Here is an 18,794-nt window from a genome sequence, read left to right as displayed (position 1 = left end):
CCCCCTTGACCTGTCCGTCCTCCCTGGACTGACCTATCTCCTCCCTACCTCCCCACCTACACTCACCTTTACTGGCTCCATCCCCGCCTCTTTGACCTGTCTGTCTCCTCTCCACCTATCTTCTCCTCTATCCATCTTCTATCTGCCTCCCCCTCTCTCCCTATTTATTTCAGAACCCCCTTCCCTCCCCCATTTCTGAAGAAGGGTCTAGGCCCGAAACGTCAGCCTTCCTGCTCCTCTGATGCATGCTTGGCCTGCTGTGTTCATCCAGCTCTATGCCTTGTTATCTCAGATTCTCCAGCATCTGCAGTTCCTACTATCTCATGAATGGTAGGGCTTTTTGCAGGTTAGCTATGCTAGCTGTGGCTCAACTGGTGGCTTACTCACTCCTGAATCACCAAGGTTCCAGGTTTAAATCCCACTTCAGGACAGAAATCGAGGCTGACATTCCAGTGCAGTACCAAGAGATTGTTGCACTGCCATGGGTACCCTCACATTGTTTCAAAGAACAGCAGGCAACCTATGCCCAGTGTCCTTAGCAATATTTATCTGTCAATCAACAACACAGAAAGCAGATTATTTGGTAATTATCTTCTAACTATTTGTGGTAGTTTGCTGAGCACAAATTGACAGTTGTGTTTGCCACTTTCCAACAGTTTCACCCTGTCATCATCTAACTACACAACAGTACTCTGAGGGCTGTTGTGGCACAGTGGTAATGTCCCCATCTCTGGGCCAGAAGGCCTACGTTCAAGTCCCACCTCATTGAGGTGTGTAATAGTATGTCCGTGCAGGTTGGTTAGAATTATGTGTAATTGTGCTTTTCACAGCTGTAGATACTGCTGGATAATAAAAATTAGGAGGCCGTTGGTCCTCCCACTATCCTATCCCCCAACCATGCTAGCTACCACCTTGCACGTGAGAACTGAGGCCCATTGCCATGGCTCAGTGTTTCATTTTTATTTTTTCATGGGATATGGGCATCACTGGCATTAATTGCCTAGCCATGATGGTCCCTGAACTGAGTGGCTTGGTCGGCCATTTCAGGGGATAGGTAAAAGCTGACCAGATTGCTATCAGTCTGGAGTCACACATAGACCAGCAGAGGAAAGTCAGCAGATATCCTTCAACAAATGTTCAATATCTATAAAGAATGCTGAAGTGTCCAGTAGTCATGAAAAGCACTATATGAATGCAAGTCATTCTTTCTTCTCTTTCTATCTCAAGCCTACTTGATCAGTGTCAAAAATGCTGGGCTAAAGAGTAAAACGTGTGGATCTGAGATCATTTCCAAGCGATTCTATGGTTTAATCCAGCAGATCTCTGTTTCAGGTCCAACTGGTCCCAGGCTCAATTCTAGTTTAATGCCCACGTTTCTCACTTTCAGTTCTTTGACTGTTCTGGGTTAGGTGATAACAGCTCGAACAATGGATACAGTTAGCCTTAGTGCCACTGAAAAGCTGCAATCACTTCACTCTGTGGCTCCAATGCTTGTCAGCCATAGCTTGGCTGTGGGAATATTAACAGGGATGGATGGTAGGTAGTGCTGCCATTGTGAGACACTGTGTTTAGTAGTGCATTGGTGTTTATGATGGTATTGTGCTTTCCTGGATTAATCAGTTGGGGTTAGTGTAGGTAGGTTGGTGCAGACTCGATGGGCAAAAGGGCCACTTCTGTGTTGTACGACTCTAACTAATTCTCACAATTTGGTTCCTTTTCCAAGATACTCTGATTTGGGTCCATTCAGTATCACACAGTCTCCCTGCCTGATATTTTGATTCTAAAGTATCATCACCTCAGCTGTTGATTTTTTTTTTCCCCCACCTTGTTGCTTGTCTGTGTTTGCGTGCAGATCCAATATGAAAATGGTCAGTCTGTTGTCGAGGTGGACGGGCGAGCAACCAAGAAGCTGATCACCAACCTGGAACCGGACAAGGATTACTCCTTTGTGCTGACAAACCGCGGCAACACGGTGGGAGGGCTGCAGCAAACAGTGTCCGCTCGCACTGCCCCTGCCATCCTCAGTGGCAAACCTTATCTCATCAAGAAGGTGGAACCCGATGGGACCCTGATGGTCGGGATGCCCGAGGTGGAGCCAGTGACGCCAGTCATGTAAGAAAACCACGGAACGTAAAATGTTCAAACTGCATCACTGTCAGAGGGATGGCATTGCGGGACTCTCTGGCAGAAGCTGACCGAAATAGTTTGTAGCCTGAATGGATTGTGTCTACCCTCTGCCAGTTTATCTCCACATGGCCACATCACATCCTAGTTTCACCCTGTCATCACCTAACTACACAAGAGTACTCTGAGGGCTGTTGTGGCACAGTGGTAATGTCCCCATCTCTGGGCCAGAAGGCCTATGTTCAAGTCCCACCTCATTGAGGTGTGTAATAGTATGTCCGTGCAGGTTGGTTAGAATTATGTGTAATTGTGCTTTTCACAGCTGTAGATACTGCTGGATAATAAAAATTAGGAGGCCATTGGTCCTCCCACTATCCTATCCCCCAACCATGCTAGCTACCACCTTGCACGTGGGAACTGAGGCCCATTGCCATGGCTCAGTGTTTCATTTTTATTCTTTCATGGGATATGGGCATCACTGGCATCAATTGCCTAGCCATGATGGTCCCTGAACTGAGTGGCTTGGTCGGCCATTTCAGGGGACAGGTAAAAGTTGACCAGATTGCTATCGGTCTGGAGTCACACGTAGACCAGCAGAGGAAAGTCGGCAGATATCCTCCCCCAAAAGGACAGGAGGGACTCAGTTGAGTTTTAGTGACAATTGACAGTAGATTCATGGTCAGTATTCCCAAGACACGCCTTTGATTCCAGATTTTATTCATTGAATTTAAATTTCACCCGCCACCGAGTAGATCTGAACTTAGCATTCGCCTGGGCCTCTTAATTACTGATCCAGCTCCATTACTTGTTTTCTATTCCAGTGAATGTCAACTAACTGAGCATGGTTTTGGGTTCAAACCTGGACCTTCCTGGTCTTCAGCATCGGGTACCACAGTACACTTATCATTGACACTAAAGCAAAATACTGAAGACCCAAAATACAAAATACAAAATGTTGGATTACCCAGCATCTGTGGAGAGAGAAACCGAGTTAACGTTTCATTTATCAATGAGCCGTTATGCAATCCTAGCCATTCCTGCTATCGAACTGAAAGCATGAAGTTTCTCCTTCCCCAGGGTGTTACGTACAGACAGATGGCAAGCCAGTCATTGTGTACATAATGCATGGGGAGAGTGTGACTCTCACATTCCTGAGGCACGGTTTGGCAGTGCTTGAATATCTTTCACAACAGAATAAATCTGATTGCCAGCTGCCTCCCTGCGTCATCCTTTTGGAGTCAGGAGTTGCATGTTTTTGCTTTGTGTTTCAGAGCCTATTATGTCATTGTGGTTCCAATGAAAAAGTTTCGTGGCAAGTTTGTTAATACCTGGAGCAGCCCTGATGAAATGGATCTAGAAGAGGTATGTGGGCAAACTCTTCCTTCCTTGTCACTCCTCGGTTTACAATAGCCATTGGTGCTGAGGCCAAGCAGCAAGTACTCCCTCTACAATTTCTCTACCCCACTGATCCCTCCCCATCCCTGATATCCAAAAGGTCCCCAAAACTTGGTATCATCAAAGTGTGTATACATGTGTGTGGGAGGAGAGAGATTGTCTATCAGCTCACTCTTGGAGATCATCGCGCCCATCTTCTCAATGTCCATTCATCCCTATGCTCACATTGCTCAGTAACCATGAACCCTGGCTCCTTTCTCTCCTCCCAGATTCAGCAAATTTGAAGGTAACTCTCACATCCTACTGCAACACCAGCCAGCTCAGCACACATCACAGGTGGCAACTTAAGTGGTTCTGGACCTGATATCACAATGGCATGATGCAATTATTCACTGAGGAGAGGTCGGGTGGGAGAGCCAGGAGCTCATGGCTTTTTCCATCAATGCCAGGGCCCATTCAGCTGAGAGATTGAAACAGAACTTCATTTGTTACAACTTTAAATCAGTGTGTGTGAGGCTGCATAACAATGGGAACGTGTTTCTCTGCATCCTGCTGTTCAAATGCTGTGACTCTGGAATTAATCCAGTTAAGCTGCTCAGATAAACCTGGTCCTGTAAAAGGGAATCTCAATCTTTAGGAGCAAGGGGCAAATCCTTTCAGACAGCCAGTGAATTGTGCTTTATGTGAATCCTGTGTCCCATGTTTCACCCGTGTCTCAAATATTTCCAAAGATCACAAAACTTAAGCATGGGTTTACTCAAAGAGAAAAATATATAATCTCATTGAAAAATATACGATCATATTTTAAAAAACTGCTCAATCTCATTGAGGAATACCACAAAGAACTAAAGAAACCTCTTCTACTCGAAAGGAGATAGGCACACCATTTGAAAACTGAAAAACCGCTTGTAATAGATTTGCTATCACCCTCGTGCACTGGATGATACATTTGGTTCCACACTGGTACACTGGATGATTTATTTACTAACAGAAAACAACAAATATTCAAATTCTTATATATAAAATTTTTGTTGCCTGCTCCTCACTCTACCTATCTAGGCGTCAGTTACTGCTGTTCAACTGGTCAGGTCTCTCAGCCCCAACTCACTGTTATTTACTGCTCTGTCTGGTCTGTCCCATTGTCCCTGACAGTCCGGTCTAAATCTGTCCCATTGCCATTCACTGACTACTGCCCTGTTAGGCCTATCCCTGCGTTCCTGACTGCCCAGTCTGTTCTGTTCCTCTGCCATTCACTGTCCTGTAGGTCATCATCAGTTGTGGCCCCTCTGCTGCTAATTACACTGACTTCTAATTATGCATTGGTCCCCACCACTGCACACTCATGTTTGCCCATAATCTTTCTCATTTCCGCTGTTTCCTGAACTTGAATGTTAAAAGAGCTGAATGCACATTGCTAGAAAGAGTTTGAGGGAACCCTGTACATTCAAGTTGTGTCGAGCTGACTTTCATGCAGTCAAACTTATAGACCTTTCAGATGGGTACTCACGACACTTTGGTGCATTCTTTTGGTTTCATTTGCAAGATCCCATTCTGCCTGTCCAGATAAATTACCACTTCTCGATTGCAGCTACTTCATGATCTGACCCTGCGCCGGCGCAGAAGCATCCGTCCCCGACGAGAACTGGGACACTCCAAGCCCTATGTGGCAGCTCGTTTTGACATTCTCCCACGAGAGTTCATTCTTGGAGACCGGCGGTTTTATGGCGGATTTGAAAACAAGCCGCTTGAGGAGGGTAACAAATATGTGTTTTTCGTCCTGGGTGTCCTGGACATCCCAGAAGCGGTGAGTGAACATCTTCTGACATAACTTGTAGCAAACATCTCACCTCATCTCCTATCTTCGTTGGTGACATCCATTTCCTCAGACCTCAACCTTAAAACTCTCCCCCTGCATTCCCAACTTCTTTTCCTTTTCTCTGCAGTTCTCCCCTGGGTGTGAGTTAATAGAAGGTCCAAAAGCTCTGTGTTAGGTGCTCTGCAATGTTCATCATCTCTTACATCTGTAAGAGATAAGAAACATTATTAGAGAAGAGTAGAATGAACTTTGCTCTGCTACTGGCAATGCTATGCAGTATCAATAACATGCATTTTTAAAATGCCTTTAACATCATAAGATGTATACAGGATTTCATGGGGAGATGATAACTGAGTGATATTATCACTGGGCTGATAATTCAGAGACCCTGGTAATATTCTGGGGACTTGGGTTCAAATCCTTCCATGGCTGCAGGTAGAATTTGAATTCAGTACAGTGTCTGGAATTGAGGGTCTAATGATAACCATGAATCCATTGTCAATTGTTGGAAAAACCTATCTGGTTCACTGATGTCCTTTAGGGAAGGAAACTGCCACCTTTACCTGGTCTGGTCTACATCTGACTCCAGACCCGTAGCTTTGATTCTTAACTGCCCTTTGGACAATTAGGGATGGACAATAAATGCTGGCCTAGCCAGCGATGCCCACATCCCGTAATTGAAAACAAATTGAGAGTGAACCATGTCAGGAGATACATACCAGGTGATCAAATAGGTGTGTTTTAAGGAGCATGTTAAAGGGAAGATAGGGGTGGAGAAATTTAGTGGGATACTTCCAGACCTTAGGGACCAGGTAAATGGTGAGACTGGCGCCAATGATGGAATAGTAAACATTAGACTTTGGAGTAATTGTCTCCAATACTACTGCCTTATGTGAATGAAACCTATTGTTTACCATTGCAAATACTTGGCTAGTTTGTTCTTCATTTATAGTTGAGTTTATGACACAGACTTGTTCACACATATTCGCCAGTTGGATTTTTATACAGATTCCCAGCTCTAGAATTCCAAGTAAAATGCAATCCAGGCCAGTGACTGATAACTCAGTACCAGCATTTGAGGATAAATTCTAGTCTAACACAGAAGACGTCCTGTCACATAAATTGCAAAATGCAGTAACAAAACATTTTGCCCAAAATCATTTCCACACCTTCCACATCAGGGACCTCGATCACCTAGAAGGACAAGAGTAGCGGGTACATGGGAACATCACCACCTCAAGATGTCTTCTAACTCTCACACCATCCTGGCTTGTATTTGTATTGCCATTCCTTCACTATTGCCTGGTCAAAATGCTGGAACTGCCTCCAACATTGCGGCTGCCCCTAAACCAAATAGATGGCAGTGCAAGAAGGAAGTTCACCATCTCCAGGGCAATTAGAGATAACCAATAAATGCCGACCTAGACAGCGACGAGCATATCCCATGAATTAAAAAAGACAATACAAGACCTCCAACAATATAGATATGGAGTGAATGTAGCAGTTGTCCCTACCCCCACAACGGACTCCAGCAGTTCCAGAACATAGCTCACCACCACCTTCTCAAGGGTAATAAATGTTGCATAGCCAGTGAAACCCACATCTTGTGAAATAGTTTAAAAACCTGTCCTGTTTATGTTCCATGCAGAGCACCATCTTCATCTTACCTGATCAGCATAACTTTCCATTCCATCATCCTTCATTGTTAGTCAGCTTCTCCTTCAATGCATTGATATTACTTATCTCAATTACTGCTGGCAGCAAGTCCTACATCCTTACCAGTGCCTGGGTGAAGAGGTTTCCCCTGAGCTCCCTGTAGGATTTATTAGTGACTGTCTGATATTTATTGAACCCTCCCTTATGTCTGATCTTAGTTTTGACCAAGCCTGGATTAATTGGATCCTACTGTGCCTTAGGTGCCAAGCAATCTATGAATTATTTTGTGCCTTTTAGTCCACCAGCAATATAGCGCAGTGCTGCCTTTTTCCATAACATCCTCTTTTCTGTAATCTCAATTCTCTACTTTTTCTCCAGATCCCTCAATGTGCCTACTTCCAGGCTAAATATTCATGGCGATTCTGCACCTCTGCTCTTCTGGCACAGTAGAATAAATATGTTCAGAACCCTCTTGTGTGAATTCACTTTTCTAAAATTCACTTTTAAGCAACTCACGTTGAATAATAAGAGTATTTCTCCTTGTACCAGATCACTGTGAAGGAGTAAAGAAGTTTGTCCCTACCAGTCCCATATGTTGGATAGAAAATGTTGTTATCATATCAGAACTTACCACACTTTTGCCAAATTTCCCTCTCTATGCTTGTATTTTAATACTAATAATGCTGTTATGGTAACAGAGGAATTTCCTTTGAGAATATAAAACAATCATACAAAAATATTACCGACTATATTACCTCATGTCACTTGATGTTCTTCTGTTGCCAACACTGAATATTTCAGAACTTCAGATGCTATCAGTATTTGGGAATTATTCCTGAGGTATCCTGTACTATTTCTCACTGCTGTGATTTATTTTGACTTCTTTGAACGTCTTTGACTGCTTTCTGAGGGGAAATGTGCATGTATTCTCTGACTGCCACGTTCCGTAATTGTCATTACAGAAAATGTTTGCAGCAAGTCCATACTCTGACCCCATCCTTTCAGCTGATCCTGACCCACAGCCCATTATCGATGGAGAGGAGGGTCTCATCTGGGTGGTAGGCCCAGTGTTGGCGGTGGTCTTCATCATCTGCATTGTAATAGCCATCCTACTGTACAAGAAGTAAGCAATTCACTATTGATGGGATTATGGTGAGCTTGGCAGGTTGGAGTGTTGGTTAGCAAGAATTGCATGTGGAATAATGCAAGCCCCTTGGTTATCGCCATTGTTCCTAATTGCTGCATAGTGATTCTTCTGGGCTACAGCCTGCCACATACACGTGTATACACACACACACACAGTTATGCAAGCGCGTGCACACACACAATCGCACACACACACCCACACTCACAGACACACACACACACAGTTATGCGCGCGCGTGCACACACAATCACACACACACACACATATATATATACACACACGCACACACACACTCATATATATAGACACGGGCACACACGCTCGTGCACATTTGCTATTTGGGATTTAAACGGGGGACCTGTTATTATAGTGCCACTATCCACAAAGCTATTAGGCTGGCACCATCAACAGTTTGTATTTACATATCACCTCTAATGTGGTCAAATGTCCAAACCCCTTCACAGGAGTTAACTACAACAATATAAGGTTGACTGAGTCAGAAAAGGCGACACTACTAAAGTAACAAAATGTTGAGTCAAAGAAGTAGGTTTCACAAGAGGGTCTTGGAGAGAAAGGTTGAACATGGAGCTGCCAGTGGTGGTGGGGATGCACATGAGGCCTGATTTGGTGGATCACACATTTCATAGAATCCCTACAGTGTGGAAACAGGCCATTCGGTCCATCAAATGCACACTGATCCTCTGAAGAACATCCCACCCATCCCCTACCCTTTCCCTGTTACCTTTCATTTCCCATGGCTAATCCACCGACCCTGCACATCTTTGGACTGTGGGAGGAAACAAGAGCACCCGGGGGAAACCCACACAGACACAGGGAGAATGTGCCAACTACAGACAGTCGCCTGAGCGTGGAATCAAACATGGGTCCCTGGTGCTGTGAGGCAGCAGTACTAACCACTGAGCCACCATGCTGCCTCCCCACCTCTGAGCCTCAGAAGGCTGGAAGACGTAACAAGAGCATACTGTTTTAATTGTAATTACTGCTTTAATACTGTGAGAGGCCTGAAGCAGCAGCTGTGTAAGCACTAAAGACACTACTGAGGCAAGAATGGAACCCTTACTAAAGGAGTGTGTAGTTTTGGATGATAGTATTGATTAGCAGTGATTGGATCCTATTAGCAGTTTGACACATCTTAATGAAATTCATCCAAGGCACTTATTGGTTATAACACATGAGTTAATTCTGTCTGGGAGTCTTGTTCTGCATTTTGGGACGTTTTAATTTCAGACTGCAGTTAAAGATTATGCAGCAGACTTAATAACTGCAGTGTGATTGCTGCAGTTTGTTGTGTAATGGTGACCTAAAATTGAAAATTGGAGATTATCAGTAATGAACCTACATTACATTTTACTGAACCTAGTTCTGTGTATGAAGTTAGCTGTGTTACTGCTCATGAAACACGTCTATTCAACAGGCCTGCAATCATTATTAAATATATTTAAGGTAACCTTCTAACGTAGATTAGACCATTTCTTCAGTCGACTCTGCATTAGGTAACAGCACCTTTTTAGTTTGACAGAACTGCCCATATTCTGAGCTAGGTGTGGGAAAATTTTCAAAATGGATAATGACAATATTTTCGAAGTATCTCGCTGCCTTCTGTTCCCCCAGCAATTCTATTCCTTTTAAAGTTTTGGCAAAGATCTGTAGCTCAGGTTGTGGGTGAGGTTACTGATTTGATGACCGAGCTGACTGGTTTTCATTCAACGTTATGAGCAAAAACAAGCCAGCTCAGTGAGCAAGTCAACAACCTCTATTCCTTTTTCTATTCCTATCACCCCAAAACCTTTCATTCCTTAATTGTTCCTCTTTCCTGTCCTGTCTCCTGACTTCTCAGTGACCTCCCTGTTTCTTGCTGCCTCACCTGGTGAAACCTGGCAATAAACAACCACCTCACACCAGTCAGGTTTGGTTAACTAAGGGAACAGGACAACTTGGCAGCGCTTTTTCGACATTAAAATGTTTTTGTTTCATGAAGTGCCAGTTTTTTTTTTATTTGTCTGGTCATGCTTTCTGAGGGCAGAAATAATCCCGAAGTTATCCATATGAGTTCTCTTGACAGAATGAGAGAGAATTTAATAATCAGGCAATTAATCCTCCATCCACAGCCATTGATCATCTGATATTAATTTGGCTTTTCTGGCTCTTGGAGTTGCTACATACCATCTCTAACTCTCTCATCTTGCTCCTCAGTATCATGTCTCATTTGTTGCCTTGACCTTATAGCAATACTTTTCCATGGGATCCACTGAGAGTATTCCACAATCATATGGACTTAACCTGCTAGTCCTCCTGAATGATAATTAGGTTAATAAAGTGACAGGATGTTGTTAGCAGCTCTACAGTCTGTCTGAGTATGTATTGTTGAAGTTTATATTGGTGTATTGACAAGGTTTTTTTCTTTCCCTTATTGCATTCATCATGGATAGCAAACCAGACAGGTGAGCAACCATTTTTAATCTGAAGTTCTGGACAATTTTCAATTCACCTGCAGAATTACAGAAGTTATTAATAATTTTATTTTAATGACTGATCCAATTGGTTTTAATTGTTAATAAAATGATTGCTTTTTACTTTTAACCAAAAGCCGTTGTAAGCTATTCACTGGGTCTTAGTTAAAACTCTGGATAATCACTGCCTGATCCCTCAGTACAAGTGGGCACATTTGAAAATCTGGCAGAGAATCTGGTTCTTGTACTTGAGTTGCGAGGTTTTATCCTTTGGTGGAAGTTAGTCTGAGGATGCTGAATGAAGCACTGCATGTAATCTGCTGGACAGGGGGAATTGGTTGCGACACCATAGTCTCGGGATGGAGGTTTCACCTCCACCCGGGCTGCCTTTTTGATCCATGTAAAACGAACATCCTGAATCCAGCTCCAATACAGCTATCAGACAGCCAGAAAATGTTGCTTAGGAATCAGAATACTGAACCACTGATTATGGGAGGTAACAATAGTTTTACTTGGGAGCTGCCATGATACATCTTTCAAGGAAGTCACAGCGCTGAACCTTGGAGTCGAAAATGGAAATATTTTGTGTTTAAAACACTAAAATCCTTCCCCATGTTTTGAATATAAATTCACACGTAAATATGATCCTCCTTTTTAGTGCTGACCTCAGCGATTTATATTTATTTATGCTATATTTATCTATTATGTATTTATATTGATTATTTAGTTATAAAATTAGTATTCTATATGTAAATTTTTGTTTATAACCTGCAAAGGTAAAGTCACCATAGTCCCAGAGAACCATAGGGCAGCTTTCTATTAGAGAGAGACAACTTTGTAGCCCTTGCCAAATCCTAACTTTTATATGTTTGATTCCAAATGACAGAAAACGTAAAGAAAGTGATCCCAGAACAAAGTGCCTTCTCAACAATGCAGAGGTGCCATCCCACCATCCCACAGACCCAGTAGAAATGAGGCGCATCAACTTCCAGACTCCAGGTAAAGATGAGCCCTTCTAATCGGTCGCACTGTGTGATGGTGCTGTAGGAGTATCGAACAATGCGATTTTGTTTGTTTTCTAGTGAGCAGCACGTTCACAGTTTTGGTGTTTCTCAGGCTCCTTGAACTGTTGTGGAGACTCTGAATAAAGAAAGGTTACTGGAGGCCTCAAAACCCAGGGATTGGGGTATGTTTCCTTTTCTGGGTGTCAATGGCAGAAGGAGGAGAAGTCCTTCCAGCAGAACAGAGGAATGCTTCACAGTTATCAGACAGTCATTGGGTAATGTCGGAGTACTTTTGAACCAGTGAACCTAAATTCAGGGAAGAATTGAGGAGGGAAAATTAACCTTCAGGGGTGCAGTGTAAGTACAGAAGGATTTTGTAAGTACATTTCCTACAAAAAAAAGGCCAAAGTACAAGAATTTTCTTTGGGCCTCTGACACTCTCCACTCCCAGCCCACAGACACACATACACCTCATTTCTCCCATTGCTTTTCCCTCAGTTTAGTCTCCAAGGCAGACCATGACTTTCAAACCTAGATTCTGAGTCAGTGCTGAGTCTACGTCCTCCATCATTATTGTGTGATATGGGGAGATGGAGCTTTTATTCTGTCCTTGACAAAATAGTTTTATGTCACAGAATTAAATTTGGACCTAGTCAGAACTCTGCATCTAAGTAATTCATGGTTAATTAGTAAAAGTGGGAGGAGCCGTTATGGAATAGATTTTTTTTTCAGTCTAAGCTCCTCATTGGATCATGGGGACTGCAGGCACTCAACAAATCTGAGTGACTATATTCCTACAGCCTTTAAGGAAGGATATGAGTGCTGAAGCAGAACATTGATGAGAAATCTCAGAGGCCATATTCAGGATGCCTTAGCTTCCTGCAGTTTAATTATTTATCACCATTTGGTCTTTTCAATAGTGCACTTGACAGCTCCACTTTTTCTCAACTTCAAAGGCTGGATTGTTGAGGAGTGAGAGTCAAAGGTTGCCATGGAGATCAATCAACCATATACACATTTGCGCTGTTGGTGCATTGTGTTATAGATGTAAAACAAACATTCTGAAGCAACAGAGACTCCCCTTTTGGATTCCACCAGCAGTGGTACAGATCTGATATTGACATAGCTTCACCATTTACTGTCAACAATCTGAGTGTGGCCTGTCACATTTTGGACTTTGGATGTTTTTTAAATTATCTCTTTAGAGCTAGTCAAGTTCTAAAACTGTATGGTTGCAGGAAAGAACCTGGATAGTATAATACCATGGAACTGTTGGATTGGCAGAGATGGCTATACAGGTGCTGATACTTTCCTGACCTCCTCCTCGAGGCTACCTCAACTCTGTGCTTTCCTCTTAGTTTCTGTGTGGATCTGCACACAGTACTGCAACATTCTTTCAGTGTTTCTAGCCTGGTCACAGGATTTTACAGCATGGAAGAGAGTATTTGAGGATGGTGAATTGAAGGCCAGCACACAATACAGAACATTGCAGTGGTTATAGCGTCCCACATTTAGCATAGCGAGATATTTCTATGGATGGAGAGAAGCTGACCTGCACCATCCTTGACTCTCTAATGACAACATTCCCAAAAGCTGGAGTGGCAAAGATCCAAGAGCATGATGTCTGCCTGATCTCTCAATCCAGGAAAGCTGAGTGGTTTGGGAGCAGATAAAATAAGTAGCAGAGTCTTCAAACAGGTAAAGGAGATTGGATGTTTGGTATCCCATAAGAGTCAGATGCAGTAATTTCAAATCACAACTCTTAATCATTACCTTCTGCCAAAGATTGAAAGGTGTGGATTATTTTGCATGACTTCTCAAGATGGATTATCAACTGATGCCTGAAAATATGATTCATGACAAAATGTTAATTCTTCAGTGATTAGTGTAACAGCCAGCCCCAGAAATTAGAGGTTTGTTCCATTGAAATTACTTTTGGGAAATGTTTGACAACCACAGCCAAGTCATTATTTGGGTCTCATTGTACAAGGGACTGCAATGATGTCATGGAATGGTGACAAAAGAGTTTGAACTCATGGTTCTCTACAGCTAAGCTACCAAGTCCACTGTGGAGGAGCTACGTTAACAGGGAGAGTGGGCCAAAGTGGAAAGAGCCCAGTGTAATTCAAGGACCCCCCTTTCCACCAGCTACAAAAATTGCCTTGCCAGAGGAATAGGAATGTGGTTGCCTATGCAGCTTGTTGATGTAGCCAAAGAGAAAATAAGGTACAACACATGATTGATCTTTCCAGAAAGATGCAGTTGTTGTGAAAGATCCCATCGCAAAGAATAATATTTTTTACAACATATTGCAAAGTTATTGTTGGCAAGCCCATTTTGAGATACATTGTGCTTTTCAAAGAAGTGATTGTGTTGGATGCCAGGATGCATTGCCTATATTGTGTACACCTGTGGTTATCGACCTGGAAACCAATTGATTAATCACTGACATTACCTTGGTATGTGCAATGAACCAATTATTTGACCTTTTTGCGGAGTTTATTAATGTTTAACATTAAATTGAGTGTTTCATTGTTCAGGTCTGGCAACACAAGCTAGCTGTTGTGTTAGTGCATGGTGGGTGAATGATGTAGCAGGCAGCCAAAAAGGTAAATACAGGCTTGAATTGTTCCATATCAGTCAATGAGTTTTCTGGTCTTGCATGCACATTGAAATTCAAGGAATTTAGTAATTGATCCCTGTTTTCAGGTCTCATGACAGAACATCAGCTGGATTTAACCAGATTTAAATAATGGTTTCTCCAGTTCCAACATAACCAAGAACAGAATTGGTAATACTGACCATGGATTCAGGACTCCGGAGTCTGTGACCCCATCCACATTATGTGGTTTCTTCTGGAACACATTGCAAAGGATTCAGCTTGGGGGAGAAATCTGTCTGGGGTTGGAGAAGTGATATGTAGTGATATAGTTCAGCTTGCTGCTGTATCTCGCCTGTCTCTTGTGTGTCAGTATATCTAGTTCATATGTACAGCACTCTACAGGTGGTTGGTTCTGATTTGATCCCTAGTCCTGGTTAGTGAACTAGACAATGTAAACTATATATAGCCAGTAACCAGCAGCAAAAGTTGACCCAGTCCCAGGTTCAGTGCCTGTTCTGTGCTGAAGTGGACATTTTCAGATAGACTAACAGAAGTGCTATAGTTGTCTACAGTGTCCCTCATTAGAGAATGGGAAGTAAGCAAGTGATCCTGTTCGTCTTCAATATACTCACATTATGAGGAAAATGGGTAGGCAAGACCAGAAGATGGGGCTAGGATTATGATGTCCTCTGAGCTAACTTCCAGTTAATATTCAATTAAGGCTCACATGTCAAAATATTGGAAGACTTTTGACATCGCTGGATCTGTGACCCGTGAAGAGCCAACACCTTCAAAACAGGAGGGGAGAAAGCAGATGGGATAGGAAAGCATTGCCATCCCTCTAGGATTGATTTGGAGACTCCTGGGGAGTTAAATATTAAGCTCCAAGACACTGCCAATAGGAATCCTAGAGAAAATTCAGAGGTGCAACCATTGTGTGTATTTTCACATTAGTTTGAAAAAAAATTAAAGAAGGATATAAAACATAAGTCGCTAGGGTGCTCCGGTTGGAAGAGTATGCAATGAGACCTCCAGGAGCATATCTACCCAGGATTGGCAGCCCTGTGCGGGGATCAGGTGAGAAGTAGATTGAGAGTCTGACTGCAGACTCCTCCTGCCAATAGCCCAACCTTCCTCTCCATATCTTGCCAGAACCCTACCACACCCTGGATCAGCTGATTTCAGTCATTCTCTGGGTTCCTGTCCTCGTAACTGGGGCTCCCAGTGTTTCAGGCAGTCCCACATGGACAAAGTTACAGCGGTTGTGTATTTTATTTAAAAAAAACACACAAAGCGAGCCACTGGAGAAAGAAAGGAGCAAGAGGTAAGAAAGCCTTAACAAATGGTTGAGTTCTTTCAGAGGGCCAGATTGGAGTCTGACTGTTTACTCATGCATTTGTTTGTTCGTTTGAGTTCCTGTTTTATTTTCTGTTCTCTCCCCCCTTGAGTTGCATTCTGCCAACCTATAGGTTTAAGTGTGTTCACGTGCTGATGTTTCTTTTTCACAGAATCTGTTGTCAGCAGCCCCCTCAGTGAACCCGAATTTGCAAGTTAGTTCCCACTTGCACTTTACACCTATTGTTTTCTTGACTTATTTAATTTTGTCATGTTTTGTTTTGTATATATAATATATAGATATGGCTATATCTATATATTACATAAGCATATATAAAATCTATGTTTCTTATCCACCTCTGTGTATTTCTTAATCTGTATTTCTCATTTGAGGCTCCTGGCTGTTCATTGGCTAAACTCTCAGCTCCTCACACATTTGCATGTCTTTTAACTGTTTGTTTCGACTGTTAACCCTTTCCAGTCCAGGGTTGTCTGCAGATTTGTGGCTTCATCAGTTTCACCTGGTGGTCATATGCCCCTAGGGAGTTGGGGGTGAAGGAGGGGGATGTTTCCTGCACCAATATCAATACGTTGAATTAGGTGGCTAAGGACGCTCAGATTTGCAAAGGTTTTATTGTAAACCTACAGTGTAGTACAACATCAGTTTCTGCCTTTCCCTGACTAGAAACTGACCTTCACTGAGAAAGAACTGAACACTTTTTTTTTGATTTCAGGAACCTACCATCAAATTAAACAATCATCCAATTAACCAACAAGTGAATTACAAATAAGAAGTCAACTCTGTTTCTTCATATTTTCTAATCAGCCTGTTCAGGGATATTATTAGATGCCTCCAGAGTAGGTGAGACTTGAACACAGGCCTCTTGGCTCAGAGGTAGGGACACTGTACTACAGGTACCCTTCAGAACCTGATTGCTAGGTATGTTCCAATGAACTTACTTAGGGTGCAATCACGCACCAATGGAGCTAAGGGGACTTGACCCGAGACCTCCTGTCTCAAAGGAGGGGCCACCGCACCTGCACCACAAGAGCTGTCAAGAACATGATTGCTAGATACAAAAATCTAATGAGTGTCTCCTACTGTCAGTCAACTCTGGAGCTGATCTGTTTGATTCTTAAAGGGACCTGCATTTCTAATTCAGTAGCGAGGGGGTTTATTCCTAAACTAGGCACTGAGGTTCCAGGTTCTAGCCTTTGGACCTCCAAGAATCGATTTATTGTTCCCATAACATGGTTTCGATCATGTATGACTTTATTTGGCTGGTGGCAGCAAATGCACAATAGTCAATTGGTTTTGTTTTTGGGAAGACGGATTTTGGTGCAATTCTGATGAATTTGGATTCAGGGAACAAGCTAATTTTGGGCCTGTGAAGGGTTAGACTGTTACAGCCCAAGGGATACTTTGTAATTTCATATGTAGCCTCAGTCAGAGAATTTCCACACATTTTACCTCTAATCCATCCCATACCTATTCACCAGTTGTTCGTATTCTCCCTCATGTTGGAACGCTACGCTAGATTCCGTCTGCCCATTGTTCTGCATGAACAAATAAACCTGTCTAATGTACTTGCACAACAATTCTGAAGGTCAAACAATACTGAAGAAGGATTACCACTGTTTTCCACCATGCTGAAATCAATTTTAAACACACTCTTTTTGCTAAATAAATCACCTTTCCCCTGTATTCCAAGTCATCAACTGTTCAGTACTGAAATCAGTCATTCTGGTTCTTCCTTCACCAGTAGACCAGGTTAAACAGGAGTCCTTTTCTCCAGGCAAAGAATTTTGCCATGCAACAGAATCTAGGCTGGACTATCCTTTTTGTCACATTTCTTTTTAAAGCCAGAATTCATCCCCAGAAGGAAATCCCAGTTAAAAATATGAAGTGGACCTTGTGAGTCATTTTGCAAATTTCATGTTTTTCTTTCTGGATGTAAAATCAACCAAACGACACAAATGGTTTGGCAATTCCAAACTCAAGTTATGGCCGACATACATTGAGGTTCTAGCTATGATCCTTTGCAAGACATTGCACAAAAGTAAAAATCATTACACCAGATGCAGGCACTGCCTGCAGAACTAAACACTCCCCCACATCAAACTGTATGTGCCCACATACTGATTTTCAAGGATGCTCTTAAAGTTACATTTATTTTTAAGCGCAAGAGTAGCAATTGACATGTTTTAAAATATGTTCCATTTTAAAAAAAACTTACATAGACACTGGGTGTTACGTATCATTAGTAACTTTTTTTTAAAATGGTTAAAAATCAAGTGGCAGACAAGACACTCTGAACCAAAATCTATTTTCAGCTGGATCAATCAACTTCCCCTAGGTTGTCATCCTTAAGTATATCAAAGAATACTTTTGAAAGCAAAATGTTTTTTTTTCTCTAAATTATGTTTTGTAAACCTGTGTGCTGGTTCACAGCAGATTCTGTGTTTTGTGATTAGGTTGAGCCTGTGCTCATTGGAGTTTTGAAGACTTAAAGGTGATTTCTCTTGAAACCCATTAAGATAAATTGACAGGATGGTTGCTGAGAAGATGATTCGCCTCTTAAGGGAATCTGGAACTGAAGTGGAGCGTTTCAGGCTAAAGACTCTACCATTTAATATGGAGATGAATCATAGAATCCCTACAGTGTGGAAGCAGGCCATTTAGCCCATCAAGCCCATACCAACTCTCTCAAGAGCATTCCCCCCAGACCTACCCACTATCCTATCCCTGTATTTCCCATGGTGAATCCACATAGTCTGCACATCCCTGAACACTATGGGCAATTCAGTCTGGCTAATCCACCTAACCCATACACCATTGAACTGTGGGAGGAACCCAGAGCACCCAGACATACGTGGGGAGAATGTGCAAACTCCATATAGATAGTCACCTGAGGGTGGAATTGAACCCAGGACCTTGGTGCCGTGAGGCAGTAGTGCTAACCACTGAACCGCTACACCACCCCAGGAGGGGTTTCTTCTCTCTGAGGAATATTAATGTTTGGAATTCTCTATGATAGAGAGCAGTGGAGGCTGGTTGTTTAATACATTCAAGGTTAGACAGACTTTTGACGAATGAAGGACTTTATGGTTTGGGGGCCAGGCAGAAAGGTGGAATTGGAGGTATGATCAAATCAGCCACGATCAGACTAAATGTTGAAGCAGGGTCATGGAGCTGAATGGTCTGCTGCTCCTGTTCTTTACATTCTTTGATGATACTCCAATG

The 18,794-nt window shown here is 42.6% G+C and overlaps 1 protein-coding gene across 12 annotated transcripts in view; it reads left to right on the top strand.

Annotated features, from left to right (window-relative positions):
• LOC109930527 (receptor-type tyrosine-protein phosphatase delta-like) overlaps window positions 1–18,794 on the top strand; it is a 458,059-nt gene that overhangs the window by 346,449 nt on the left and 92,816 nt on the right. For 7 of the 12 annotated variants that reach the window (XM_048614043.1, XM_048614042.1, XM_048614041.1 and 4 more), the window contains 7 exons: window positions 1,853–2,112; window positions 3,396–3,486; window positions 5,108–5,323; window positions 7,954–8,114; window positions 10,589–10,600; window positions 11,496–11,608; window positions 15,724–15,765. In XM_048614043.1, coding sequence (XP_048470000.1) covers window positions 1,853–2,112; window positions 3,396–3,486; window positions 5,108–5,323; window positions 7,954–8,114; window positions 10,589–10,600; window positions 11,496–11,608; window positions 15,724–15,765 — 895 coding nt within the window. The remainder of the gene's footprint in view (window positions 1–1,852; window positions 2,113–3,395; window positions 3,487–5,107; window positions 5,324–7,953; window positions 8,115–10,588; window positions 10,601–11,495; window positions 11,609–15,723; window positions 15,766–18,794) is intronic. The other 5 variants (XM_048614046.1, XM_048614048.1, XM_048614049.1 and 2 more) reach the window with 1 other exon arrangement.

The sequence above is a fragment of the Rhincodon typus genome, chromosome 29, assembly GCF_021869965.1.
Source record: "Rhincodon typus isolate 14 chromosome 29, sRhiTyp1.1, whole genome shotgun sequence".
Classification (NCBI taxonomy): domain Eukaryota; kingdom Metazoa; phylum Chordata; class Chondrichthyes; order Orectolobiformes; family Rhincodontidae; genus Rhincodon; species Rhincodon typus.
This window is presented reverse-complemented; position numbering and strand designations above follow the sequence as displayed.